Source organism: Coturnix japonica, chromosome 24, assembly GCF_054131305.1.
Source record: "Coturnix japonica strain WE chromosome 24, WE-NBRP24, whole genome shotgun sequence".
In the NCBI taxonomy this organism is placed as follows: Eukaryota; Metazoa; Chordata; class Aves; order Galliformes; family Phasianidae; genus Coturnix; species Coturnix japonica.
In genome coordinates, this window is record NC_140686.1 from 7,859,696 (window position 1) to 7,884,339 (window position 24,644).

A 24,644-nucleotide genomic window follows, 5' to 3' on the forward strand; every position below is an offset into this window, starting at 1 on the left:
AGACTCTTTGCATCACGTTGGCCGTGTGATAAATCCACTCTCCTGCACCAGGAGAAGATTTAGTTCCTAGGCTCAGGGTGAAAACCAATCCAGGAGAATCCACAGTCCCATCTACTTCCCCAGACACTTTGTTTCTGGTGTATTTTGGTGTATTCTGGAAGAGAAAGGAAGAGTATCTGAAAGGACAAAAAGTGACAAAAGTTTGAGCTCCATCCTAGGTTACGACTTCAGGGACTGATGGTACAAATGAAGTCAACTTTGAAACCCATCACTGTTTTCCTCATTTTTTCTGCTCATTGGGTGATCTCTGCCCAATGCACAACTTTTTGGGGTAAATAGCAAATAAAATCTCCAGGTTTTGGGGTCTTGGATCACTTTTCTACATTTGGTAATATGTAAAGTCATGATTTCATGACTTGATATTGTCTTGATTTATAAACTGCAGTGTCAAGAAATGGATAAAGAGCACTTCTTGTTATTCTTGATGGAAAGAAATATCCCACCAAGACCTTGATGATGGGGAAATCCTCTTTCTCTGTGTCCACACACGCTCCAACCAACCATTTAATTCAGATTTCAAAAGCATTCCCAAACTGAACTTCTGCAGTGTTTTGGATCCTCCCCCTTCCTTCCCCCGCTCCCACCCTATGGGATGCCAATGACCTGTGGCATCATCTGAGATATCAAAGTTCCATTTCCCCTTTTTTTTTAATCTTACATTTTAAAGGCTGAGCTGCTTCCATTCATTACTTTCAATCACTATTCTATCTGTGGAGCTCCAAAACATTGGCCAGGTCAGATTCTTGCTGCAGATCTCAAAACTCAGAGAGTGGATTAAATCCGTGCCCTCAAAGCTCCCATTTGAAAATCACTGCTTAACTAAAGTGTTTGAATTCAGCAAAACAGAGCTGGTGTTGGTTAAGAAATTTGCTGGGACGGTTTATAGCTGAGCTCTATAACTTTCAAAACCATGAGATGCATTGAGCTGCCCCAGATCTTGCACCTCTGCTACATCAATTGCCCTGCACAGAAGTGATTTGCCAGCACCTCCACTTGATTATAAACTGGGCAGCTCCATTGCAATGGAGCCGTAATGGATGGGAATTCTGTAATTTCAACTCAAGGTACTGTAAGATCCACAATTCTATGATTCCAAATCAGGATATTCTATGGTTCCACAACTCTATGATTCCAATTCAGGCTCTGCTATGAGTCCATAGTTCAATGATTCCATGATTCTCCGACAACAATTCTACAATTCCATGACTCCACAATTCATCTTTTTGAATCCAGAGATGCACATCACAAGAAACAGGATTATGGGGCATCTCCTCACTCTTGACATATGATTATTATCTTTATTTCCCCAAAAGAAACCCAGGTTGCCACTGCTTCCTTCCTGCACCCATCCCACCCCACAGTGGGCACTGCAAAACTCATTTGAAGTTTGCAACCAGTTTTGTCCACGTGGCTCATATCAACGCATGGAGAAAGGAGGGTTATTTTGCCTCCTTGGTGCTCCTGCAAGGGTTAACGCTCACATCCCTCTAAAGAATAAGTTGTCTATCTCACCTCCACCATGAAATTAAGTGTAACCACAGCTGCCGTCCATCCTTACCTTGCAACGTCTTGGCCAGAAGTCTGTGCATCCTGAGTTTCTTGGGAGGGGGGGGGAAAGAAAAGGGGGGAGATGGAAGGTAAAAAAAAAAAAAAAAGGAAAAAAAAAAAAAAGGAAAAACCCACCACCAATCCCACTGCCTCTTGCAAGGATGGTGTGTCGGTGGGAGCGAGGAACAAAGTTGTGGGGTGGAGGGGGAGGAGAAGATGATTGACAGCGCTGAGCGGAGACTCATCCCTCACCTTGGGCCATGCAGTCTGATTGGCTGCCGGCTGACATCCCCGAGCCCTGCACTTTTTAATAGACGCTTTGGGATGATCTACGGGGAAGAGGCTTGGAGAGGTGTGTTTCTGACAAGCCACAAAGTCATCCGCACTTCAAGGGACTTTGTTTCACTCTTTTTGATATTTTTTTTAATTTTTTTTTTTTTTAATTTTTTTTTTTCTTTTTTTTTCTGGAAGGGGGGGCTGTTCTTCATTCTGACACTTAATGTTTTGCTGAAAACTTCGCGGCGATTTTCCCCCTTGCACCAGCGTGGACTGATGGATTACCACCTGCTTGGATTAATTTTGTCTTTTCTCTTCAATGGCACAAAGGTCTTAGCGGGTTACCCCATTTGGTGGTAAGATTCCTTCCCCCCTTTTCCCTCTCTCTATGATTGATTAATGAATTAATTAATTATCAGCTATGGGATCTGTGTGTGCATGCATGTTTCTTTTCACCCCGAGCTGGCCGTGATTGCATGTTCAATTCTAAGCTTAATTTCTCTGGATTTGCCTGGTAATTAATGAAAAGTTTGGGAGTGATTTTGAAAGGGTGATGCCTACATTTCCCCTTGCACAAATGGAGTCTTCCCCACCACTCTTAATTTCTCCATTTTCATCACTGTAGCGATAGGCATTTGTTTGAGATGTTGAAGGATGTGCTTTTATTTTCTTGTGCAATAGGAATCCTGGCTGTTGCGTGGCTGTTTAGCAGCTGTTTCCTTCCTTTCCAATAATCCTTCAAAAAAGGGTGTGTGGGGGGAAAAAATACATTAATTCTATTTTCTTTTTGGCCACTGCAGTTTTTTGGACTTCTTTCTCTTCTTTTGTTGCATTCTGTTCTGTGAATTTAGTCCAGCAAACGATTTGAGAACGCAAATGGCACCTGAGAAAATGTTCGTTAGTAAAATTCCTCCAAGATGGGTTTTGTTCTTTCTAATTACAGAAATGTCACTTATTTTTTTGGCGCTAACAACGATCACAATGAAAGAATAGGTTGTATCTTGTAATAAATAACCTGAGTCACTAATTGTAAAAATAAAAATAACGATATGAATAAACACATTTGCCAAAGGAAGCAGTTAAAAACAGAAAAGAAACAGAGAATAAAACATTTGAGGTCCTTTAAGCAAGCAATTGCATAACAGAATATTTCAGTTAATTTCCCTCTTTATCGTGTAGGATTTTCTCATTGGAAAATATCTCATTAAGTTTCTGTGTGTGCCAAGTGGGGGCTTTAGACCTAATGATCCACAGAGCAAAGAAGGAGAGGTTGGAACTGGTGCTATGGAGATCATTGGGTTATTTCCATCATTTTCCAGAAAAGTCCTTTTTTTTTATTAATAAATTCCTGAAGGAGGTCGTTTCAGTGCCAACATGGAGATGGCAAGAAGTAGGTGGGAGTGAACTTGGAAATGGACTGCCATGTCCGGGAGTATTTAGGGATGCGGACGGAAAGCTGATGTTTAAAATAATCTGCTTATTGAGAATGAAAATACGCAGTTCCCAAAGAGAAAGACCAAGAATACAATGAGAATGCTCAGGAAGCATTTAACAGCTCTGCAGGTTCATGAAATGGCTAAATCACAGCATGTTTTCCCAAAGAATGAAACACCCCAGAACAGCGCGGGGCAATGGGATTCTCTGAGTGAGGAACCCAAATCTCCTGGACAAAAAGATCTGATTTTTCCTATGAAAATATCCCCAGTAGCAAAATGCCTCCCCTTGTTTTCAGGAGAAGATGGTGCAGAAAGGTGCCTGCCCCATGTCCTTGCCTTGCTTCCAATCCCTGAAGTTCAGCCCAGAATGAACAATACAGAGGACACATAAGGTGGACAGAAATATAAGGGGCATCGCAAGCAGAGTCCATGGAAAAGGATTGGATCAAACAAGATATCCATGCTGTTTTGTTACATACATTTGCATCTGGCTGCTTTTTTTCCCCTGTAATTATGGCTTTATCCAAAGTGCCAGAGCATCTCCACTGCACTAAAATGAAAGACCCACAGAGGACCAAAGGGCAGGGGATGGGTCCCATGATATGTGGTGTTCCCAATCCATTGGTCTTCAGGCAGCTTTTGGTGGTGAGCCCCGGTTTGTTCACAGCCCAGGACATGGGGAGGAAGCAAAGATGGAGCACAGCATCAGCTCTGTGCCCTGCACTGGGCTCCTACACCCATCCAGGTTGGGTGGGATATGAGTTAGATGGAGCTATTTGTGCCATTTGGCCATAGGGCCAACTCTTCTATACCTGACCCTAATACTACAGAAGTGAAAAGGAACAAATGGGGCAGATAAGGGAAAAATTGTCTATATGCTACCTGTGGGAGTGAGCATGAAGTCATAGAATCATTTGAGTTGGAAGGGACCCTTGAAGGTCATCTAGTCCAACTCCCCTGCGATGAACAGGGGATACGCTTCCTCAGATATGTGTCTAACGTTTGTGCTGCCCGGAGTGCTATTTCTAAAGGAAAGATGGAGGTTATGGAGGGAAGTGAAGAGGCTGTGGAGACACAGAACTGCTGCTCTTCCTATCCCTTCAGATGAAAGAATAGTGTGCAGCAAGGTCATAGTTGGCATGCACAGCCTTGGGTCACGCCAACAGACCTTTTAGGTGCCTCTTAGGGGTTCTTAGAGGCCTAAGAAGACAACTCCAGTAAATAACACTGAATGCTCACCTCTTCCATCAGTGTTATTTGCCTTTGAATGAGGCAAGGATGCTTGAAGATCTCTGGCAGGGTTCTGTCCTAGAGAAAGGGGCCACATCCAGAGCCACAGGTGAAAGCAGAAGGCAAAAAACTCAGCCCCAGTCCTCTCATGGCTCCCAAGGACACCATGTCAATAACATGTCAATAGATCACTGCCCATAACTGCCACTCACATAACGCATACACCTGCCCCATATTTGTTCATCTCTAAGCAGGGGGAAGAAAGGCTTTTCCCATCATAGGTTATCAGATTTAATTCAATCCTTATCAAGAGAGTCTGGAGGCTTTGGCAGCTCTCTGGGGCTCCCAGTGGCATTGGGCCCTTAGGAAGAGGCAGATATAAATTTAATAACATCCTCACTCATCCCACTGAAACTTCCTCCTTAGGAAAAGCACTGAAGTGAAAACCATTAAAACACAGGTGCAGTTTGAGGTGACATGTGACTTGTTTTCTTTCGCTTTCAGCGTCTCGCTTGCCTTTAATTGCAAGATGATTGCTTTCCATTTGAATCCTTTATTAAAAACAGCTATTTGATAAAGTTAAGTGCCTGCCTAAGGGAACCTATGCTACAGCATGGGAAATTCAGGGGTGACTTCAGGGGTAACAGGGGCTCATTAACTCTGGCCAAGAGGATACAGAGGGTCCAGCAGCAGCCTGTGGCTCATGTTGAGCCTGGTTTGAAATGCAGTGTGTTGGCATTCATTCTGTAAGCACACTTTTACTCTCAGTTTCCTAAAGAAAATGGCTCTAATCAGAGCTGGAAATGGAAATTGTGACCAGTGTAGCTCTAAAGAATTATAAATCACTTCTGAAAATACTACGCTGAAAGAATTGCAAAGGGATTTTTTACCTCTCAGGAAGTTGTGATCCAGATGGATGCAAATCACCAAAAAATTGCTGCTGATGGAAAGATGCTGCCTTGGTATAAAGTAGACCAAATTGATCTACTTCAAGTCTGATCTTGGAAAGGATGATGCCAGACCTGATGACCTTTAAAGATCCCTCCCAACTCAATCAACTCCATGACTCTGTGATCTGACTTCTTTCTATCTGTAGACAGAGCCAAATCATTTTTACCATTTAAACACCTGTTTTCCAGTGGCTGTTTCAGGGGTGAGGTAAATCTGATGTGGATCAGCCCCTGCACGTGTCCATAACCTCATTCATCACCTGTGATTTTCCTAAAGGGTCTGAAATGGGAAGGATTTGGCTGTATAATTCACATATCCAATGTAAACACTTACAGCCTAAGTTCCTTAAATTACCCAAAGCTTAACAGCTTAATTTTAGCCTTCTGCTGGTAGATGTAATTCTGTTTTTATTATTATTATTATTATTACTACTATTTTATTTTATTTTATTTTGCTAGTTTGATCTAAGGTTTATTTTGTATCTACAAATAGATGTGGTTTAATATTACTCAAGTTCTGAGGTAATATTACAGCAATATGAGTGTAATAAGAAATGTCAGATATGGGGTGTCAGGCTGTATTATTTCAGATTGTTTCCTTGAATTTTTCAGGTTAACAGATAGTTGGGGCAGTTCCTTTGCCACCTCTGAATCTGTGAAAGAACTCAGCACATTTTCCATGATAAAGGAACTAAACTCTTTCCTTTCTTTCATGAAGATGGGTTTCCTGATTTGCTAACTTGTCTTCTTTCAGTTCTCTGAACCTTTCTGGTTTTAATTAATCTTGCAATCAAGTAATTAAGTACTTTTCAGTACTTGGACCTTTTATTTTTGAGTGAGAAATCCTTTCTCTGAGCCACTGAGCATCACATTTGGTGAGGCACTGGCACTTTTTCCAATAAATAGATCTCTCAAGTTTAGAACAGGAGTCAGTAATAGCTGATGATAAACCCAATTTCTTGTCCCGATCCCACTTCTATGTCTCATAGCCATCCATTTCTCCTGTATCTACCATAGATACTCCATACCCCAACTATGCCATCCCCTTTTCACTGTTTTCCACTCAATTTCTTTCCCTTGACTGCTGATGATTTCAACAGTTTGGTTGTTACTTTTATGTTCTTTAATACAATTCCAATCATATATTTGATTTCCACCTGATTGTTGTGTTGTGTTTCCTCTGTGTTCATTGACTTTGGTAATGAACAGATTAATAAGTTTTACTCAAATATGTGGGATTTATGTTTAATGAGTTGTTTGTGTGCTACACTGAGCCTTTGCATAAATGGTGGTCCCGTACCATCACTCATTTGAAATCTTATACCAAGGTGTAAGACCAAAATAGATCTGGCATTGTTTTGGTAGTATCCCCCACTGTATCACTCATATTAATGTACTTAACTGCATTGTAATAATTACTTTTATTTTATTACTTTTATTGTGGCCTGGCTCAAAGTTGTAAAGCTACATTCTTAACCCATTGCATTATGGTCTGTTGGTTATGGATTTATAATTTTGGTGTCCAACTCTGCCTGGTTTTGGTTATGATTCCTGCTTAGAATCATAGAACATTAAGGTTGGAAAGACCACTATGATCATCAAGTTCAACCCCAACCCATCCTCACCATTCCCAGCCTTCTGTTTGAGTCATATCAGGCTTCAGGATTCTGATTAATAAGCCAACATCCCAGTTCTACCTGGCAGTTCATATTATACCACCTAATTGAAAGTCCCTGTCGCTCCACCCATTTTCCCAATATGCTTTAAACTCGGTTGAGCTCAATATACCCACTAATAGCCAGAAAGAATGGCAGATCCACAGTGATTAAAAAGACATTTCAGAGTATATGTTCTGGACAATAATCAGCTTTTTAAGAATGGATAGAGTTTTCCAGGTTAAGAACACCTAATCTGTACAGAGTTGATATAGGTTAGTCATTTAATCTCAGCTGTTTTAGAAGTGGACATTACTGGAACATGGTTTAGTCAGCAGTATTGGTGGTAGGTGGATGGTTGGAATTGGGGATCTTAGAGGTCTTTTCCAACCATAATGGTTCTATGATTCTATTATGAACAGTTCTCTGCAGTTGGTCCTCAGTGACTGACGTGTAGAATCAATCAATATCTGCAAGCTTTGCAACTTGCTGCTCAGTCACTTGGTCAGATTTCTATGGACACGTTGGTTGATGGGCAATGAAAGAGGAGATCCCAAGGTCTCTTTGCAGTCTGATCATTATGTTTTCCAAAGATGGAATACAAAATGAGAAAATCCTAGGGACAAGCCAACAGGAACAAGCAACCAGAAGTGCTGAGTTGCTTCAGATAAGGAGACAATATTTACCTTGTATTTTTAGCTTGTGGAAATTCAGTGTGTAATAAAGTGAGTGTAAAACAGATCTTGAATGGTGATGGGAGTGTGCCCAAGAAGCTTGTTGCTCAGGACAGAAGAACCCAAGCTTGCCAGTGAGATTATCAGGCTGAAGCTTGACTTTTCACCACCATAAACCACTATCACCAGTAGTAGATCTTGTCTCCAAAAGATTCAGCTCTTTTCTTTTCCCTGGTACCTCTGACATTAAACACTTTAAGATCCAGTTCATCCAGATGTGACAGAGTTTGGTGTCTTATTCTCAACAGCATCCATTCCAAATCACGCCTCAAAGTGTGGGACAGTTGGGTGGATGTGGTCATTCCTATCAGCATCATTAAAACAGATGTTCTTGTAGCATCCATGCATTCAATAAATGCTTTTTGATAGCTTCAGTGCCTCACAGTTAAGTGCCTCATCAGGCACTTAACACTTAATGGTTCACCATTGCCAAGGGCTCTTAAAAGCATCACCCAACCGGAGGGCCCTACCAGCACCCAGCCATGGAGAGGGAGTGCATCTCAGATGAATTTCAGTATCTCTCTCTGCAGTGCTGAAAATATTGCTGTGTTTATTGCGGTCACAGCCTGGAAGCCCCGATTTGCATATGCAAATCATATGCATTTATGCAAATTTGTGGGTGAATCATATTATCGCGGCCCCTGCAAAATACATTCTCTCCCATGGCGAATCACTTGATTGTGTTTTCTAAATGGAGAGTGACATGGCTTTGAGCAGGCATTGCTGAACATAACATTTACATCTGATACACGGGGCATAAAGGAGCCCAGTGCCTGGACACGCATCCTCGTCAGCAACTTTATTCAGGCTGCATCGTTAGGAAGAGAAGCAGAGTCCAACTCCCAGCCCTGCCCCCAGCTCTAGCCCTTCTGGCTAGCAAATAACTCAGAGACAAACCTTGGGAGATGCCAAGACAAAGAGGTGGAGGCAGATGCCAAATCACTTTCAAGTCCATGACAGAGCCCTGAGTCACCCAAAGTGGAGCAGCTCTCCCGAAATGGGCTCATCTCACAAAAGTGCTGTTGCTGCAGCAACACTAATCCACAGGGCAGTCAGCAGAGATAATGCGAGGGATGCAACAGTGGATTCGTCTGCTTCACGCCATGCTCAGACAAGAGGAAATTATAGGAATCTGGAGGGATCTTCTTGCTCTGTTTTGAAGCCCTTTGTTGTGGTGAGTCCTACAGCAAAGGCTTCTGACATTAGAAGGAATGTTGGCACAGCGGAGGGCTCGGGTTTGACCCTGATCCCTGCACCCTGAGTAAGCTCATGGGCTGTTATATCACCACTTGCCCAATTCCCCTGCCCAGGATAAGAGGAGGGATTGCTCACACAAGACCACTTGAGACCCTATGTTCCAGCTGGACCATGCATCATGTCCATGCACTCAGGTCCCTCCCCTGATTCCTTGGTAGAACTGAGAATTCCTGGAACACTGAGAACAACAGATATAGAGGTCAGGGTCATGCAGAAAGAGACTGGCTTCAAGGTAGTAGACCATATGGAGACTGCAAGGAGGGCTGACAGTAGCAAAGGATAAGGTTGTTGCTTCAAAGGAGGCAATTCCAAGGACTGGAATGTGGACTGAATGTGGTTGAGTGAAGTGTGAGAAAAGGGAAGACAACTGTGGAATGAGATATTCCCTCAATAAGAAGATAGGATTCCTGACAGGTAATGTCAGGTGATAAAAGCAGAAAAGTGTGTTTGCTGAATGTTAGGAAAAGCTTTTCCAGAAGTGTGGTCAGGCATTAGCACAGGCTGCCCAGGGTGGTATAGAGTCACCATCCCTGGAGGTGTTCAGAAACCATGGAGATGTGGCACTGTGGTAGTGGGCATGGTGGGGATGGGTCAAGGTTGGACTTGGTGATCTTGGAGGTCTTTTCCAATCTTCATGATTCTACGGTTCTATGATTTTATGAGGAAGATTAAGTTCATTTTTGGCTCAGCCTCATGTTGGCCTCAACAATTCTCATCTCTGTATGTACAGTTCCAGACTGGGGGGAATATGGAGAGGAGAGAGAAGAAATCAGAGACGGTGATGAGCACAACCCTCCTGCCCAAATCAGGGTTAGATAGAGTGGGTTGTCTGATACCCTGTTCAGTTGGGTTATAACTATCACTTACCTACCCACACAGAATTGCATAAAGGCAGAGCTGAATGCTCAGCTGATGGACTCCTTCATCTCCATCCATGGTGTCATAATCAAATTCTTCCTGAGCAATGAGAAACACATTGTATAGTCCACACCATTCAAGGATTCCAAAACAGCTGTTCTGAAAAGCTTTGTAAATATTGGGCAGGGTTCTGGCTCTATGGCTAAGGTACATTTTCCTGTGCTAGCTTGTGTGAGAAATGCCTTTTTGGCTTCAAATCACTCTTCATGGTTTGTGGACAACATTCGTGGAAACCAAAAGTGAGTAAAAGCCATGTGTAGGCACAGCTTAAAGCCAGGTGTCTGACTGCATGTCCAGACTGTGCTCCCCAGAATCTCATCCAGAAGCAAACAGGTAAAGTGGGTCAGTGGATCATGTTCTAAAAGTGAATAATTTTCTGTTTGTAACAAAGGAAGCCTGAGTGACTAGAAGAGAAGGAGATGTCCATAATGGATTTCTTGCCCTCCACAATACACCATGATGCAAAGGTGCATTCTATTGAGTCAACGCCCGACCTGTCCAGCTGTATGGACCATCTCAACCCAGAAATAGGACTTTCCTTGGCTTTCTCTGAGCCTCAGGCAGTTCCTACCAGCACATGAAATCATAGAATGGCTGGGAAGATCACCAAGACCATCCAGTCCAACGATCAACCCATCACTCCCGTACCATTTCTCAGTCTGATGAGAATATTCTTTTCAATTTGCCATTGATAAATCCACATTGGCAGTTCCCAGACATATTCTTGTCTGTGATGTGTTTGGGCAATTTTTGAAGAGGATTTTCTCCATAATCTTCTACATACTATGCTGTAGTTTTCCAAAAGTAACTACCGAAGCTGGTGTTCCAGCTCTGTTCCAAGTTTGCAAGATGCAATGCTGATCATGTTCAAGGCCACCCAATGGGCAGACCCAGGGCCACCTCCTCCTCGGAGTTCTATGGTAATCTGAAGGTGAGAAGAAAGCATTCCCAAACATAAATGTCAGTTAAGCTAGAGAAATCTGCAATAGTACCTATTCAAAATCCTTCATTGATGGAATGACACAGTATTTTCAAGAATGTCCAATATGGGACATAAAAGGAGAATAAGAATGGTATTACATCTATATTCTTTAAACTATTCTGAGAGTCAGGTTTATCATTAGCATGGTTGGAATAAATTATCTTAGTGTTCCAACCTTAACGTTCTATGATTCTGTGATTCTATGAGTGGGCATGGTGGGGATGAGTTGACAGTTGGAACTGATGATCTTGGAGATCTTTTCCAACCTTAATGATGATATAATTAGGAAGCACATCTCTCTGAGGAGACCATCTTCTTCCAACCTTGGTATTTCGTGCTTTTCCACTTGACAATTGGCTCCACATTCTCCTCTCTCCTTTTGGTATCCCAGTGTCCAGGAATACATATTTTTCTGTCTAGAAGAAGAACTGCTGGGCAAAAAAAATTCCACAAGGAACAAATGAACTTTCCTCAGACTGAATTTAAGAGAAACACTTCAGCCTCTCATACCAGGAAGGATGCATTGGGAGGATTTCCAGCAAGGTCATTTTGGGAACACAGCATCCTTTCTCCATCCCCTGCACTACAGCACTGAGGTTCATACGTGGTCTGTAGTTATCATATTGTTTCCAATTACTAAGCTGACTTTTAACCCAGAAAAAAAAAAAAAAAAAATCCTCTTGGCAACCACTGCATTCGATCTTTTTACCCTGTGGGTGAGAAATTCATTTGTATTGGCTCAAATAGAAAAGCATAGAGCGGATTTGAAGACATCCAGCGTTAGAGAATCTGCAGTAAGTGTTGGACATTTGTCTTTTTCTTCTACATTCGTGCTTTGCCTTTTGCTGCTCTGAATTCCCACTCACCAGCCATTGTCTCGCCCTCTTCTGCTGCACAGAAAGTCTTAATCTCACCGCTCTCCCCACTTTAACTCAATAATCTCTCAGAAGTCTTTCCAATAGACCAATCAAACTGTCAACATAAGCCACTGCCTCAGCTCACTGCTATTGCTCTTTTGTCCCCTCTCCATGTTTAACATCTGATTTACAACAAGGAGGAGGCTTAAAACACTCTATTTTCTGCAGCTTCATGTGCTCTTGACTGGATAAGACAGCACACACTTGGCCAGAACTCAATGATGGCAACAGGAATACAAAACCATCCTTAGGATGGACAGCAGCAAGACCCTGTTGGATTATTTTAGAGGTATTCATCACCCTGTGCCTTCATAGAGCTGTTGGGTTATGGGGATTTGCTGCCTCTACAATCATCCCAACAACTGTTCCAATGTGAAGGGACCTTTGGGTTCTACAGCCCAATCTGCCTCTGTGGCAGTGCCATCACTGCACCACCCCAAGCAATGGTGTCTAACTGAACCCTACAAAAACCCCATGATGGAGACGTCCAATTTGATGGCAACCTGGCCCAGGGGCACACCTTCCAGCAAACAGAATTTTTCCTAATGTCAATTACAAGAACTTACAAGAGTTTGGCTCCATCAAATCTACAGCTTCTTCACCTGGAGTTGTAGGCAGCTTTTAGACAGCCCCAGCCCAGTTCTCTCATGCTCTCCAGTGCTCTACGGTGCTGAGTCCATATTGGGATAGCCCAGTAAGTGACGTGCATTGTAGACATTGAGAGCAACCACTGACTGGATACAGACCAGGCATAGAATCAAAGAACATTAAGGCTGGAGAAGATATCCAAGATCACCAATTCCAACCTGTCCATCCCACCATGTCCACTAAGGAAAGTCCTTCAGTGCCACCGTGACATCAGATGGCACCACTGTCACACTGTGCTATTTGCTGTCCCCACAGATTATCTAATGGCCAGCATGTGTAATGGAAGGGAGCATTACATGTGAAGTGTCAGATAAGCAATAAGTATAATTATTGTCTGGCAATGCTTGGACCACTGTGGGCTGTGTACTCAGGAGCAATGGCATAAGGAGGTGGTCCTGCCCCAAAATTAGGGTTCTGTCACTAGGACATTGCCCACAGACAACAAAGTTTACATCTCTGTGGACCCCATCCAACATCCAACCATCCTGGTTGTTCCTTCTTTGGATTTCCCTTCTTGTCATCTCCATTGCCATTCTTATTACCCGTGTCTCCCTGGGATTAAATACTCCAAGCAATTCAGCTTCTACAGACTGACACATGTCAAGTCTCTTTTCGCCTCCTCTGTTGTCCATCTACTACTGGTGCTTTGTCCACATTGCCTGAATTGACCCATTTTAGCACATAAATCTGCCTTATATAGATAAACTATTTTTTTTCCTGCTACACTGTCTGGGTCAACCCAGCATTTGCAGACCCATCACCCTACTAGCAGTAGGGTAGTGTTCTGTCACAGGACTTGTTCAGTCCTTAGGAAACTGGCTGGAGTACCCTTGGACATGGACCCATGAAGACATGGACCTCAGGTCTCCTCTCCCAGAAGGTTGGACAACCCTGGAGTTGATGTTGAAGCTGAGGACCTACGTTGAGTGCTCTGGACTTGTTTGATGCAGAGCTTTGGAAGGACATTTCCTTCTCCCCTTCCCGACAGATGTGAAGATGAGAGAATTTAGCAATGCAGCAAGTTCAACCAATGTTGATTGGGCAGTCCCTGCATCACTGCAGGACTTCCCAGAAGGCCACAGCTCTGGGGACCAAGAGAGATTGGAGCACCCTGAGCTGTCCCTGTGGGAGAGTTCTCAGATGGTTCTTTCTCTGCTTATACCCACCCACAGTGTTGGGAGTGAATCTGGGTGAACATTTGCATTTGTAAGGGTTTAAGAAAGGTTCCTGGACGCTCTACAGAAAAGATCAAAACTCAAGTCACGTCCAGTAGAGATTAAATAGTGAGTGATTTATGAGCAACGGCATGAGATTCACTTATATTAGGCAGTTCACTAGCAAACTGCACTATTGTGTATTCTAATTTTGTTGTCTTTTTGCCTATTCAGTCGAGACCTGGCGTTTCTCAAGCTCATATGTGCATATATATGGCATGTTTTTACTTGCAAAAATATCCCTCATTCTGCTCTTGATCTTTAGACAAACCCAAAAATTTGTGTGCACAAAGGGCTGTTGTCAGCAAATTATGAGAATTAAAAATATTCATGTTCTACTTGACATAATATGCTTTAGCGCAGCTCCAAACTGGCCAAACCCTGTTCCTTTCAAAGGCTTTTAGGTCAAATTTTTCTCAATATCATGGATTTTCCAAACTTTGGCCAAAATAGAAGATGAGTTTGTTTGGAAAATAGGGGGAAAGTGTGGAAAACAGGGGAAAAGAAGGCAAAACAAGGAGGTAAAAAGAGGAGAAAGGAGGAGAAAAGAGAAGAAAAGAGGAGAAAAGGGGAAAGAAGAGGAGAAAAGAGAAAACAGGAAAAAAAAGAGGAGGAAAGATGGGAAGGGAGGATAAAAGAAGGGAAGGATGTAGGAAGAATGATGCCATTTGGTCTGCACAAGACCATTTCCTTCCAGGGCTCCTAAACCTCATTCCTGGCCAATGGGAGCCATGGAGGTCATCTGGATCCTAACTCCGGGCCATTGGAACAAAAGGAGTCACTGGCCTGACAGACAGTGTCAGGACTCCTGAGAGATTTAAGGGATTAAGCAGAGAAAGAAAAAAAGGGATTTCCCATGTGTTTGCCATAGGCACTCATGCTCCTTCTGTCGTGCGCCATGCTCTCACACAAGCACACAAAAGCCCACCAGGATGTGTCCCTGGCATCTCAGATCCAGATTTGGAACAGGTTTTGTTCCATCTTTGTGTCTGTGACTATACAGGAAGTCACTGGTCCATGGGACCCAGGATGTCAAAGAAGGGCTGCAGCACCCTGAGCATGGGTACTTGGGGGACAAATGAGCCCTTATTCTCTGTATTTTCTCCCCCTGCTCTTTTGAGGACACTCATCTGTTTGTTTGACATCAGGAGAAATGGCAATGGGAACTGACTGAGACTTCTAAACCATCACTGCTCCCTTGCAGTCTTGGCACTTGAGCTGGGTATCAGAATCACAGATTCATAGAATTACTGAATCATTTAGTTTGGAACAGACCTCCAAGATCACCAAGTCCAACCACCAACCCATCCCCACTATGCCCATTCATAGAGTCACAGAATCATAGAATGATGAAGGCTGGTGAGATCCCCAAGTCAGACCCCAGCCTGGCCTCACCGTGCCCACTGACCCTTTCCCTCAGTGCCATAATCACAGTTCTTGACCACATCCAGATGTGGTGACTCCACCAGTTTCACATTCCAGTGCCTTTTCTCTTCCTAAAACTCAACCAGAACCTCTCCTGGCACAAGTGCCAGCTGATTTCCCACACCTCACACTGCCCTCTCTCCTTTGCAGGTCTCTTGCTCTCGGCCAGCAGTACAGCTCCCTGGGGTCCCAGCCCATCCTCTGTGGTTCCATCCCTGGCCTTGTTCCCAAGCAGCTCCGCTTCTGCCGCAACTACATTGAGATCATGCCCAGCGTGGCCGAGGGGGTGAAGCTGGGAATCCAGGAGTGCCAGCACCAGTTCCGAGGGCGCCGCTGGAACTGCACCACCATTGATGACAGCCTGGCCATCTTTGGGCCTGTCCTGGACAAAGGTAAACAGCAAAGCCAGGGGTTGGGGGGCAGGCAGAGTCCTCTCATCTCCTCTTGGCTTTCCAAACACAAGTTCCTGCTCTTCTTCATGATTTCCCTACTGAATGCCCATCTCCCTAGATCCACCAACCAGGTACTCTGGAAACTTGCAGAAAAAGGCTGGAAATCCCAACAGCCTGGGCATTAAACTGAGAAAAGTGAGATGTTGGGTGTACCTGAAACACAGCAGCCAAATCTGGTCTGAAACGAGACTGCTGGAGGACTTTGGTGTCAGATTCCACATCTCACATGGTATCCAGCTCAGAAACCAAGACCTCCCATAAAACAGAGTCATATAGTAGATACAACTTCCATCATATCCCATCCCATCCCATCCCATCCCATCCCATCCCATCCCATCCCATCCCATCCCATCCCAACTCATCCTAACCCATCTCATCCCAACACATCTCATCTCCTTCTCACCCATCCCATTCATTTCATTTCATCTCATCCTATTCCATCTTGTCTCATCTCACCCCTTTCAATCGCATCCCATCGCATCCCTTCTCTTCCTATGCCAGCCCAGCCCATCCCATTTCAGTGCTAATAGTGACCATAAGATTCAGTTCCTTTGTGCTCTGCCAGGATGATTTTGAGATAACTGCTACATTAACAATCAAATGTCACGAAGCCTTTTTACACTGTAACTTGTTGCCTAATAAATACATGTCCTAAATGTCAACACTTACAAGATCAGAAGGTTTTAACTTTCCTTCAAACTATTGTAAAAGCTTTAAGCACATTATGAAAGAATTATTATAGCACTCAGGCACTGAAAAAATCTCTCACCACCACTTCTGTCATTATTAAAGCACTAAAAATTTGGATGTGAACTATTCTCCCCTTAATGAGCAAGCTGAACTTTGAATTTATGAAGAATATTTTCAGGTTCTTTCAGCTGTGGGGACTGAAGCACAGCCCCACATGCAGACAAGTCTCAACATCTCCACACACTCTGAGCTGACAAAGCAAAATATCACCCGTAGCTCTGAACTCATTCTGACAGAGAAAAATCATTGAGCGCGTTTGGTGTAGAGCTGATCAAATAGTGACTTATCAATGGAAATGAACCCACTGATGGGCTGCTGAACACCGACCCACTGAGAGCTCTGCCCAGATCAACCCGGTTTCCATCCATGTGCCAACAGCCCTACCCAAAATTCCAGCTCGTGGAGGTTTTGCTGTAGCTGGCGAGCCTTTCATTTCCTAGGGCCACTTCTTAGCTTTCTACAGGTTTGCTTTTTTGCATGTCTTCTTTTTCTACCAAAAAAAAAAAAAAAAAAAAAAAAAAAAACCAAAGAAAAACCAACACAATGCAACCCCAGAATCTGGGCTAAGATCATGTTTTTACAAGCAAATCCTCCGACGTGATTTATTCTGCAGGTGTGCAGTCTGGGGCAGCGTTAGGACAAGGAGGAAGGAAAAACCTGCTTTCCCCTCTCCTCCCTCCCTTTTCTTCTTAAAACAAGGTCAGCTTTTATGAAAAGATGATGTCTCTTCCAGCTAAGTCCTACACCAAAGCCAAGGCTGAGCCAACAGGAGGCTCAGGGAGAGCTTATTGCTCCCTACAACAGCCTCAGTGAAGTCATAGTGAGATGGGGTACATCTCTTCTTCCAAAGAACAAGCAATAGGACAAGAAGAAATGGCCTCAAGTTGAGCCAGGGGAGGTTGAGGTTGGATAGAGTCCCCATCCATGGGGGTATGTAGGGATGTGCTTTAGAGGTTAATGGTTGGACTCAATGACCTTGGAGGTCTTGTCCAACCTTTATAATTCTATGAATGGCCATGGTGGTGATGGGCTGGGATTTGACTTGGTGATTTCAGAGGTGTTTTACAACAGTAATGATTCTGTGAGTGGTCATGATGGGGATGGGTTGGGGTTGGACTGAGTGACCTGGAAGGTGTTGCCCAAACTTTATGATTCTGTGACTTAGACCTGGCAGTGCTAAGTGAGCAGTCAGACCTGATGACCCTAGAGGCCTCATCCAGCCTTAATGACTCTACGATTCCATGCCGTGAGCAGCAGGGATTGGTGCTTCTCCCTGACTCCTTCAGGGCAGCACTCGCTGTCCCTCTCCAGGTGCCACCAAAGATGCTCCTCAGCCTTGGGGTAGCTCCAGCCCATTTTTGGTGGCACCAACCCCTCTGTTCAGTGTGGCGGGGCCAGGTGCAGGAAAGGCAGCTGGGCCTGGGCTGCCTTTGGGGTCCTTGTGCTCGGCTAAGCCCCTGACATGAGCAGTGAAAAGGCAGACCGCACCAAGATAACCCATGGCTTTTCTCAGCCATGACACTCGCAGTCATTTGCATCTAAACGGGGGTGTGTGGGATCAGGGGCTGTCTTGATATAAACTCAACAGCTTAAAGGGAGGGGGAGGGAAAGGAGAAGAGGGAGAGAGAAAAATAAGCTTATACCGATGAGAAAGAGCTAAGCTTCCTCCCCTACTGTGAGGCAGGGCGAGCGATACCATCCCAGCACTGCGGTCGTTTCAAATTGCTGCACCATTCACACGCCCTTTAGCCATTCTGATCCGGTGGCGGGGGGCTGGGGAGAGCCATCAATAGGGATTTCCCAGCCCGGCTGGCGGGATTGGAGGGTGACGGCAGGACAGGGGAACATTGCCCCGTTGCTACGAGGTGCTCCTGGGGAATGCCAGTGCTCTGTGCCGTGGGTACGCTGGCCGGCGGAAACATTCTGCATTATGCTGGTAATACAGTGTGACACCGCGGGAACAATGGCAAATTGAGTGTCCCAGCAGGTAACGGGCCCGGCTGGGAGACAGTCGCAGTGGTGCACTGTCAAGATCGCTCTAATCCTCCCTCGCCAGCCCCTCCCCTGATTCTGGGAACTGTGCTCCCTCATTTCATCTCTGGGAAATTCTCCCGGCTCCTTGCCCGGACCCAAGGGGAGAATTTCCAGGCGATGCGGTTGTCCCTGCCCAAACAAGGAGCTGCCATGGGCTGGGGTCGGGTATGGACCAGGGTGGGTGCTGAGGGGCTCATGTGTAGGAACCCACCACCACCGTGCTCCTTAGGGCGAGCCCTACTAAACGTGCCCTTCATCCCACGCCCACTGCTCTTCAACCCCATGATGGAACATGATGGCACGTCAGCAAGGAGAGGGGCTCGTGTCCTCCCCTTCTGTCCTGGCTTGGGACCTGGAGGGCTCACCAGCCCATCTAATTTGATCTGCTGTAGACCACAGCCCACCCAAATAGCTTTTGTCTGGCTGGAAAACTGGAGTTGGAGCAGTGATTTTCAACCTGTGGCCCCACAGCCCCCAGTGGTGTCTCCCTCAGTAGATGGAGGAAGGGTCTCTGCTGGGGTATTGGAGCCAGTGAGGAAAAGGGAGAAGAGTCTGAATTATAGAAAGTGAAAAAAAAACACACCACTGCTCACAGCTATAGGGTTTGGGTTTGGGTTGAGCCAGGAGTTGGACTCTGATCCTTGTGGGTCCCTTTGGGTTTGGGATATTCTACAGTTCCATGGTTCAGTGGCAGCCCAGTTTCACCTTCAGCTATTCCAGCACCCAGAGAGACAGACCCTTCCACCCATCCACATAGAGAGCACTATGAGACAAGCCTGGCACCAGCATGAGGTGACATTAAATTCAAGGGCCTCATGATGGGAAAGCCACCATTTATTTCTTAGCTCAGGAGTGTACAAAGCCATCCCCCTTTCCATTCTCTGAAGCTATGACATGGTCTTCAATGACTGTTGGTGGCCCCTCCCAGTTCTCTGCATTCATTCTCCATACAGCTTACTGACCCCTATCTGCGTTGATACAGGGAAATCAGTCCTGCATTTCATTCTCCATGGCCAAGTCTTGATGGACTGAAGAGCTCTGTACTTCTGTTCCAGAAAGTGCTCTGCAATTTCAACCAAGAACTGCCAAAGAGAGCTTCAACTGAGCCACATTCCAATATAGCATTGGGTTTAAATGCTTCTAACATCTCCTGTGTTTTGTCTGGAAGTAGTAGGACAAGAAAGTCTGTCTTGATAGTTTCATACCAGATGCTGATTTGGGTGTGATGAAGAGTCACCCATCATGGCACTTCAGCTGCTGCCATCCAAACTGCCCATCATTTCTGGGTCACAAAATTGAAGTGGTGATGGACAGAGATACTCCAGTTCAGAAAACCCATTGCACCTTCATCTCTTTGTGGGTCCACACACGCTTTCACCCCTAACTCCCATCCAACCAGCCATACTAGGCAACTTATTTATCCCCATCTTCAGCATTCAGTGCTGTCAGGATTTTCTCATTGAGCCTATCAAAATCCACTCACTGCAACTGTGCACCTGGAGCATGCCAACAGCCGCAGACTAGAGCTTTGTCTGATTTATCACACTGAAGATTCACCTGCTTTGATTCCCTATGGGATTAATCACTAATTAAATAGCAGCTGCAAGGTTAATTTAGTGGCTAACAGCACCCATTGCTGTGAAGTTACTTGGTTTAGTTTAGACACATTTAACTGTAATTACTAGCCCTTAGGCTTTGCACTGCCATGGTCTACCTTGCATCATCTGAAGCCTTTTCCCCATTCCTAATGTACAGCAGTTACTTGTAGGTGTCCCTGTTCACTGCAGGGGAGTTGGACTAGATGGCCTTCAAGGGTCCCTCCAACTCAATGATTCTACAGTTCTACAATTCTATGATCCTACTTGGGTTGATGGTTGGAGAGGATGATGTCAATGGCCTTTCCAACCTTATGAATCTATAGTTATATACTTCATCTCTCCTTGGGCTGAGTCCCTGTGTCCTCTTTGGGTTTCCAGACCAGAAAATATGAAATATAGCTACAGAATCTTTGACTGGTTTGAATTGGAAGAGACCTTCAAGATCATCTACTTCCAACACTGCCATGAACAGGGAAACCTCCCAGTAGGCCAAGTAATTTGTTAGTGACTCTGGAACTCTTTCCTTCAGCTAGTCACACTTTCACCCATGTGTTTCAAAGGGCAGCTCAGAGAAAAAGAAGTAAAATAATGCCTTGTGTCTTACTGAGATTTTGAAAGAGGTTGGGAAGGAACAAAGCATTACTTGGCATGTAACCATATGGGTTCTGCTCCTTCCCAGCCACACGAGAGTCTGCATTTGTCCACGCCATTGCATCAGCTGGCGTTGCCTTCGCTGTGACCCGCTCCTGTGCCGAGGGCACGTCCACCATCTGCGGCTGTGACTCCCACCACAAAGGGCCTCCAGGAGAGGGCTGGAAATGGGGTGGATGCAGCGAGGATGCCGACTTCGGGGTGTTGGTGTCCCGGGAATTTGCAGATGCTCGAGAGAACCGTCCGGACGCGCGCTCGGCCATGAACAGGCACAACAATGAGGCCGGGAGGACGGTGAGTGCTCCACAGGCACCAAGCTGCATGGGCAGCTCATGAGCGCCAGCCTCAGCGAGGCCCTGATGTACAGAACCTGGTCTGTGGGAGCTCCGGAGGTCCATTCCAACCCCTAACATTCTGTGAATAGATACACAGATGATTAGAGCAGCTCTCCATCACTTGTATCCAGTGAAACATACCCCAACATAGATGTTTATGCCTCCCACCAAAGTTCCCACTCACAACCACCTGTATCAGGATGTATTAGGAAGTATTTCTTCCCTGAAAAAGCAGTGGGCTGTTGGCACAACTGCCCAGGGAGGTGATGGAGTCACTCCCTGGAGGTGCTCAAGGGCCACGGGGACATGGCACTGAAGTAAGTGGTCAGTGGGTTTGGTGGGGGTGGGCAGGGTTGGGCATGGGGATCTTGGAGGTCTTTTCCAACCTAATGATTCTATGCATTAGCCTGTGCTTTCTAGACGAAGCTCAGCTCAGATGTTTGAATCCAGTTGAAAAAGGCTTGGAATGTAAATCATACAATCATTCAGGTTGTGGAAAAAGTTGCTGAGATTGCCCAGTCTGGCCACCCACCTACCACCAACACAGCCCACTGAGCCATATCTGTTAGTTGTCACAACTCCAAGGTTCTTTAACCTTTCCAGGGATGGTGACTCCACCACCTCCCTGTGCCAACACCTCACCACTTTTTTGGAGAAGTCTCTCCTAAAATTTAGCATGAATACAACTTCAGGCCATTCCCCCTCATCCTTTTGCTGTCACCTGGAGCAGAGACCAACCTCACCCAATAAAACCTCCCTCCAGGCAGCTGTAGAGGGCAGCGAGCCTCCTTCAGGTAATTACGAATGGAAACATCAACTAACCAATAGGTCCAGTTATTCACAAAGCAACTCTACTTCACACAGGCAAATACTGAGCAACCTAGCCCTGTCTAATGACTATTTCACTCCAATATTAAAGTAAGGAATAACATTAAGAAGCACATCATTTCTTAACCCATTTTATGTCAGTGTACGCTGAGATGTTCTAGGATGACATATGAATAGCTGCTTTCCTAGATAAATTAATGATATCTTTCAAGGGAGGCTGGGGAGAAAGAAGGTGATTGCTGTATTTTAAGCTTGGACAACCATTTAGTCTCAAATATTCTGTGTAATTTGTAATAATAAAGAGGAGAAGAAACACTATCTGCCCTTAAGGTTTAGTTTAGGATCCAAGTTGACCTTTTGAAATAGACAACCCAAGGAGCACAATCCCTCATTTACTGTTTTCTCTCCTGCACAGACCATTCTGGACCACATGCATCTGAAGTGCAAGTGCCACGGGCTCTCAGGAAGCTGCGAAGTCAAGACTTGCTGGTGGGCACAGCCCGACTTTCGGGCGATCGGTGATTACCTGAAGGATAAATACGACAGCGCTTCCGAGATGGTGGTGGAGAAGCACCGGGAATCCCGGGGTTGGGTAGAAACTCTTCGGGCTAAATATGCTCTTTTCAAGCCACCAACAGAGCGGGATTTGGTTTACTATGAGAACTCCCCAAATTTTTGTGAGCCCAACCCAGAGACGGGCTCCTTTGGGACAAGGGACAGAACATGCAATGTCACCTCCCATGGGATTGATGGCTGTGACCTGCTGTGCTGCGGACGGGGCCACAACACCAGGACTGAAAAAAGGAAGGAGAAGTGCCACTGCATCTTCCACTGGTGCTGCTACGTAAGCTGCCAGGAATGCATACGAGTCTACGATGTCCATACCTGCAAGTAAATGTTGTAGGTCAGCTGCTGCTGGGAGGCTGATCCAGAGCAGGGCCAGGGGCTCCTCACCCCAGCACGGTGGCCTCACACTTCAGAGGACGGCAGAAAGAAATCCAAGTGCTCTTGGCCCTCCCAGTGCTCCTTGGTCACATCCATCCAAGTTTGGGGCTCATGTTAATGTGGTGTATTGACCCTTCCTGGCAGGCTCCTTCACAGCAAGGATAACGTAGCAGAGCTCCGGTGCGGACTCTCACGTGGCAGTGGTTTGACAGAGAAGTTGCAAAAAAATATCTAAAAACATTTAAAGCTGCATTTTCTACTCATTCATTTCTTTGCCCATGGGAAAGAGCAGCACGTTCTCCTGAAAGAGCAATAAAATGGGTGAAAAGACCCCTCCTCGTATAGAGAGCGCAATGCTCAAACCCGTGTCTGGAGTGAAGCAGACCAAAATCCACAGTCCCTCTTCTGCAGAGCCACCAGATTTGAAAGCATTTGTTTTCTAAAACAAAGACCACAGGAGAGCTCCATGAAGCCTCCGCATTTCAGCAATCAGCCATCTGATCTGCATCCTATTTAACGTATATATTAAAACTCCGTGTCTGGAAAGAGTCCAAGTACCTGACTGTCAACAAAATCCCTCTTGTTCTTTTTTTTTGTTGTTGTTGTTTCATTGTTCCTTTTTGTTTTTAATCAAGAAAAGGTATTTAATATTAAAATAGAACATTTATTGCCTTGTAATTATTTTACTGTAGTCAGGTATTCTAGCACTGAATGGAAGATCTTTTTCCATCAATCTGCTGTATCCAAAGTTTTGTATAAAGTTGTAGAAGTTGATTGTTTTTTTATTTTATATTCAGAAAATTTCTCTTTTTATAAGCATTATTTATTATACAATGTATATACTTGAGTTAACTAAGATTATATATTATATAAATATATATATTTGGAGAAAAATATATTTCAACTTGCTTTTTTTTTTTTTTTTTTTTGTGGTACGTCATTAAAAAGAAGGTTAAAAAAAAACCCAAAATGCACTTCCCAGCGTGTGTCGTTTGCCTCAAAGTCCTTTAAGTTCTGCGCCATGATGGGAATGGTGGCTCTTCTCCATTATGCTCAGTGACAGTCGCACAAAAGTAAGAGACTGATGGTAGAAAACAGCCAATACATGAGATCATCAACAGAAACCTTAGCAGTCAGCCATAGTGGCACCTCACAGCATGCATACACCACTAGATTTACCAGGATCCCTCACATCTTTTCATCCCCAGAAAAGCCACCCCAGCACTTTCCAACAGAATAAGGAATGGGATGAAGAATTTGGCCAATGCAGCTCAAGGCAACCCAGTTTTCACAATAAAACCACCCTTGCCCAGGCACAGCAAGTCATTCTCTTTTGCCACCTGCAGGAAACTCCTCGAATGGAGACCCACAGAAGAGGTTGAGCACATCAACTCACGTTTTCCAACTTGGATTTCTTGAGGAGTGATGCAGCATCCATTCACACACTCACACCTTTGAGGCTTCCTAGGCAGTGCGTGGTCCATAAAGGCGGAATGGATTGGGTGGGCTACAATGGCCTTCTTGGCCAGCTCTAACACTACTCGTGGTCTACTTGTGGCCAAGCTATCCAGATTTTGGGACCTATTTGTTCTATCCATGTTCAGTACAAACTGTTCAGCAGCAGCCTGGGATTCATTTTTCTGTCTTGGAATATTAAGGTTGGAAAAGGCCACTAAGATTTACTAAGTTTCAACCACTGAACCGTTACCATCATGCCCACTAAATAATTTCCCTAAACAGACTGACCCCATCTTGCTACAAACAGCCTCCTTCCTTGACACAAGGGAGATAAGCAAGTCAT

At 44.8% G+C, this 24,644-nt stretch overlaps 1 protein-coding gene across 1 annotated transcript; it reads left to right on the top strand.

Moving 5' to 3' along the window:
• Positions 1-1,750: 1,750 nt before the first annotated feature.
• Positions 1,751-23,813, top strand: LOC107325013 (proto-oncogene Wnt-3). Its single transcript, XM_015885459.3, has 4 exons — positions 1,751-2,240; positions 15,401-15,642; positions 20,764-21,029; positions 22,314-23,813. The coding sequence occupies exons 1-4, from the start codon at positions 1,825-1,827 to the stop codon at positions 22,791-22,793; spliced, it is 1,404 nt and encodes a 467-aa protein (XP_015740945.3). The 5' UTR covers positions 1,751-1,824; the 3' UTR covers positions 22,794-23,813.
• The last annotated feature ends 831 nt before the right edge of the window (positions 23,814-24,644 follow it).

Coding starts and splice junctions, on each gene's coding strand:
- LOC107325013 (XM_015885459.3), top strand. CDS start 1,825: ATGATTGACAGCGCTGAGCGGAGACTCATCCCTCACCTTGGGCCATGC. Junction 15,643..20,763: donor TGGGCCTGTCCTGGACAAAG/GTAAACAGCAAA, acceptor GCTCCTTCCCAG/CCACACGAGAGTCTGCATTT. Junction 21,030..22,313: donor ACAATGAGGCCGGGAGGACG/GTGAGTGCTCCA, acceptor TCTCCTGCACAG/ACCATTCTGGACCACATGCA.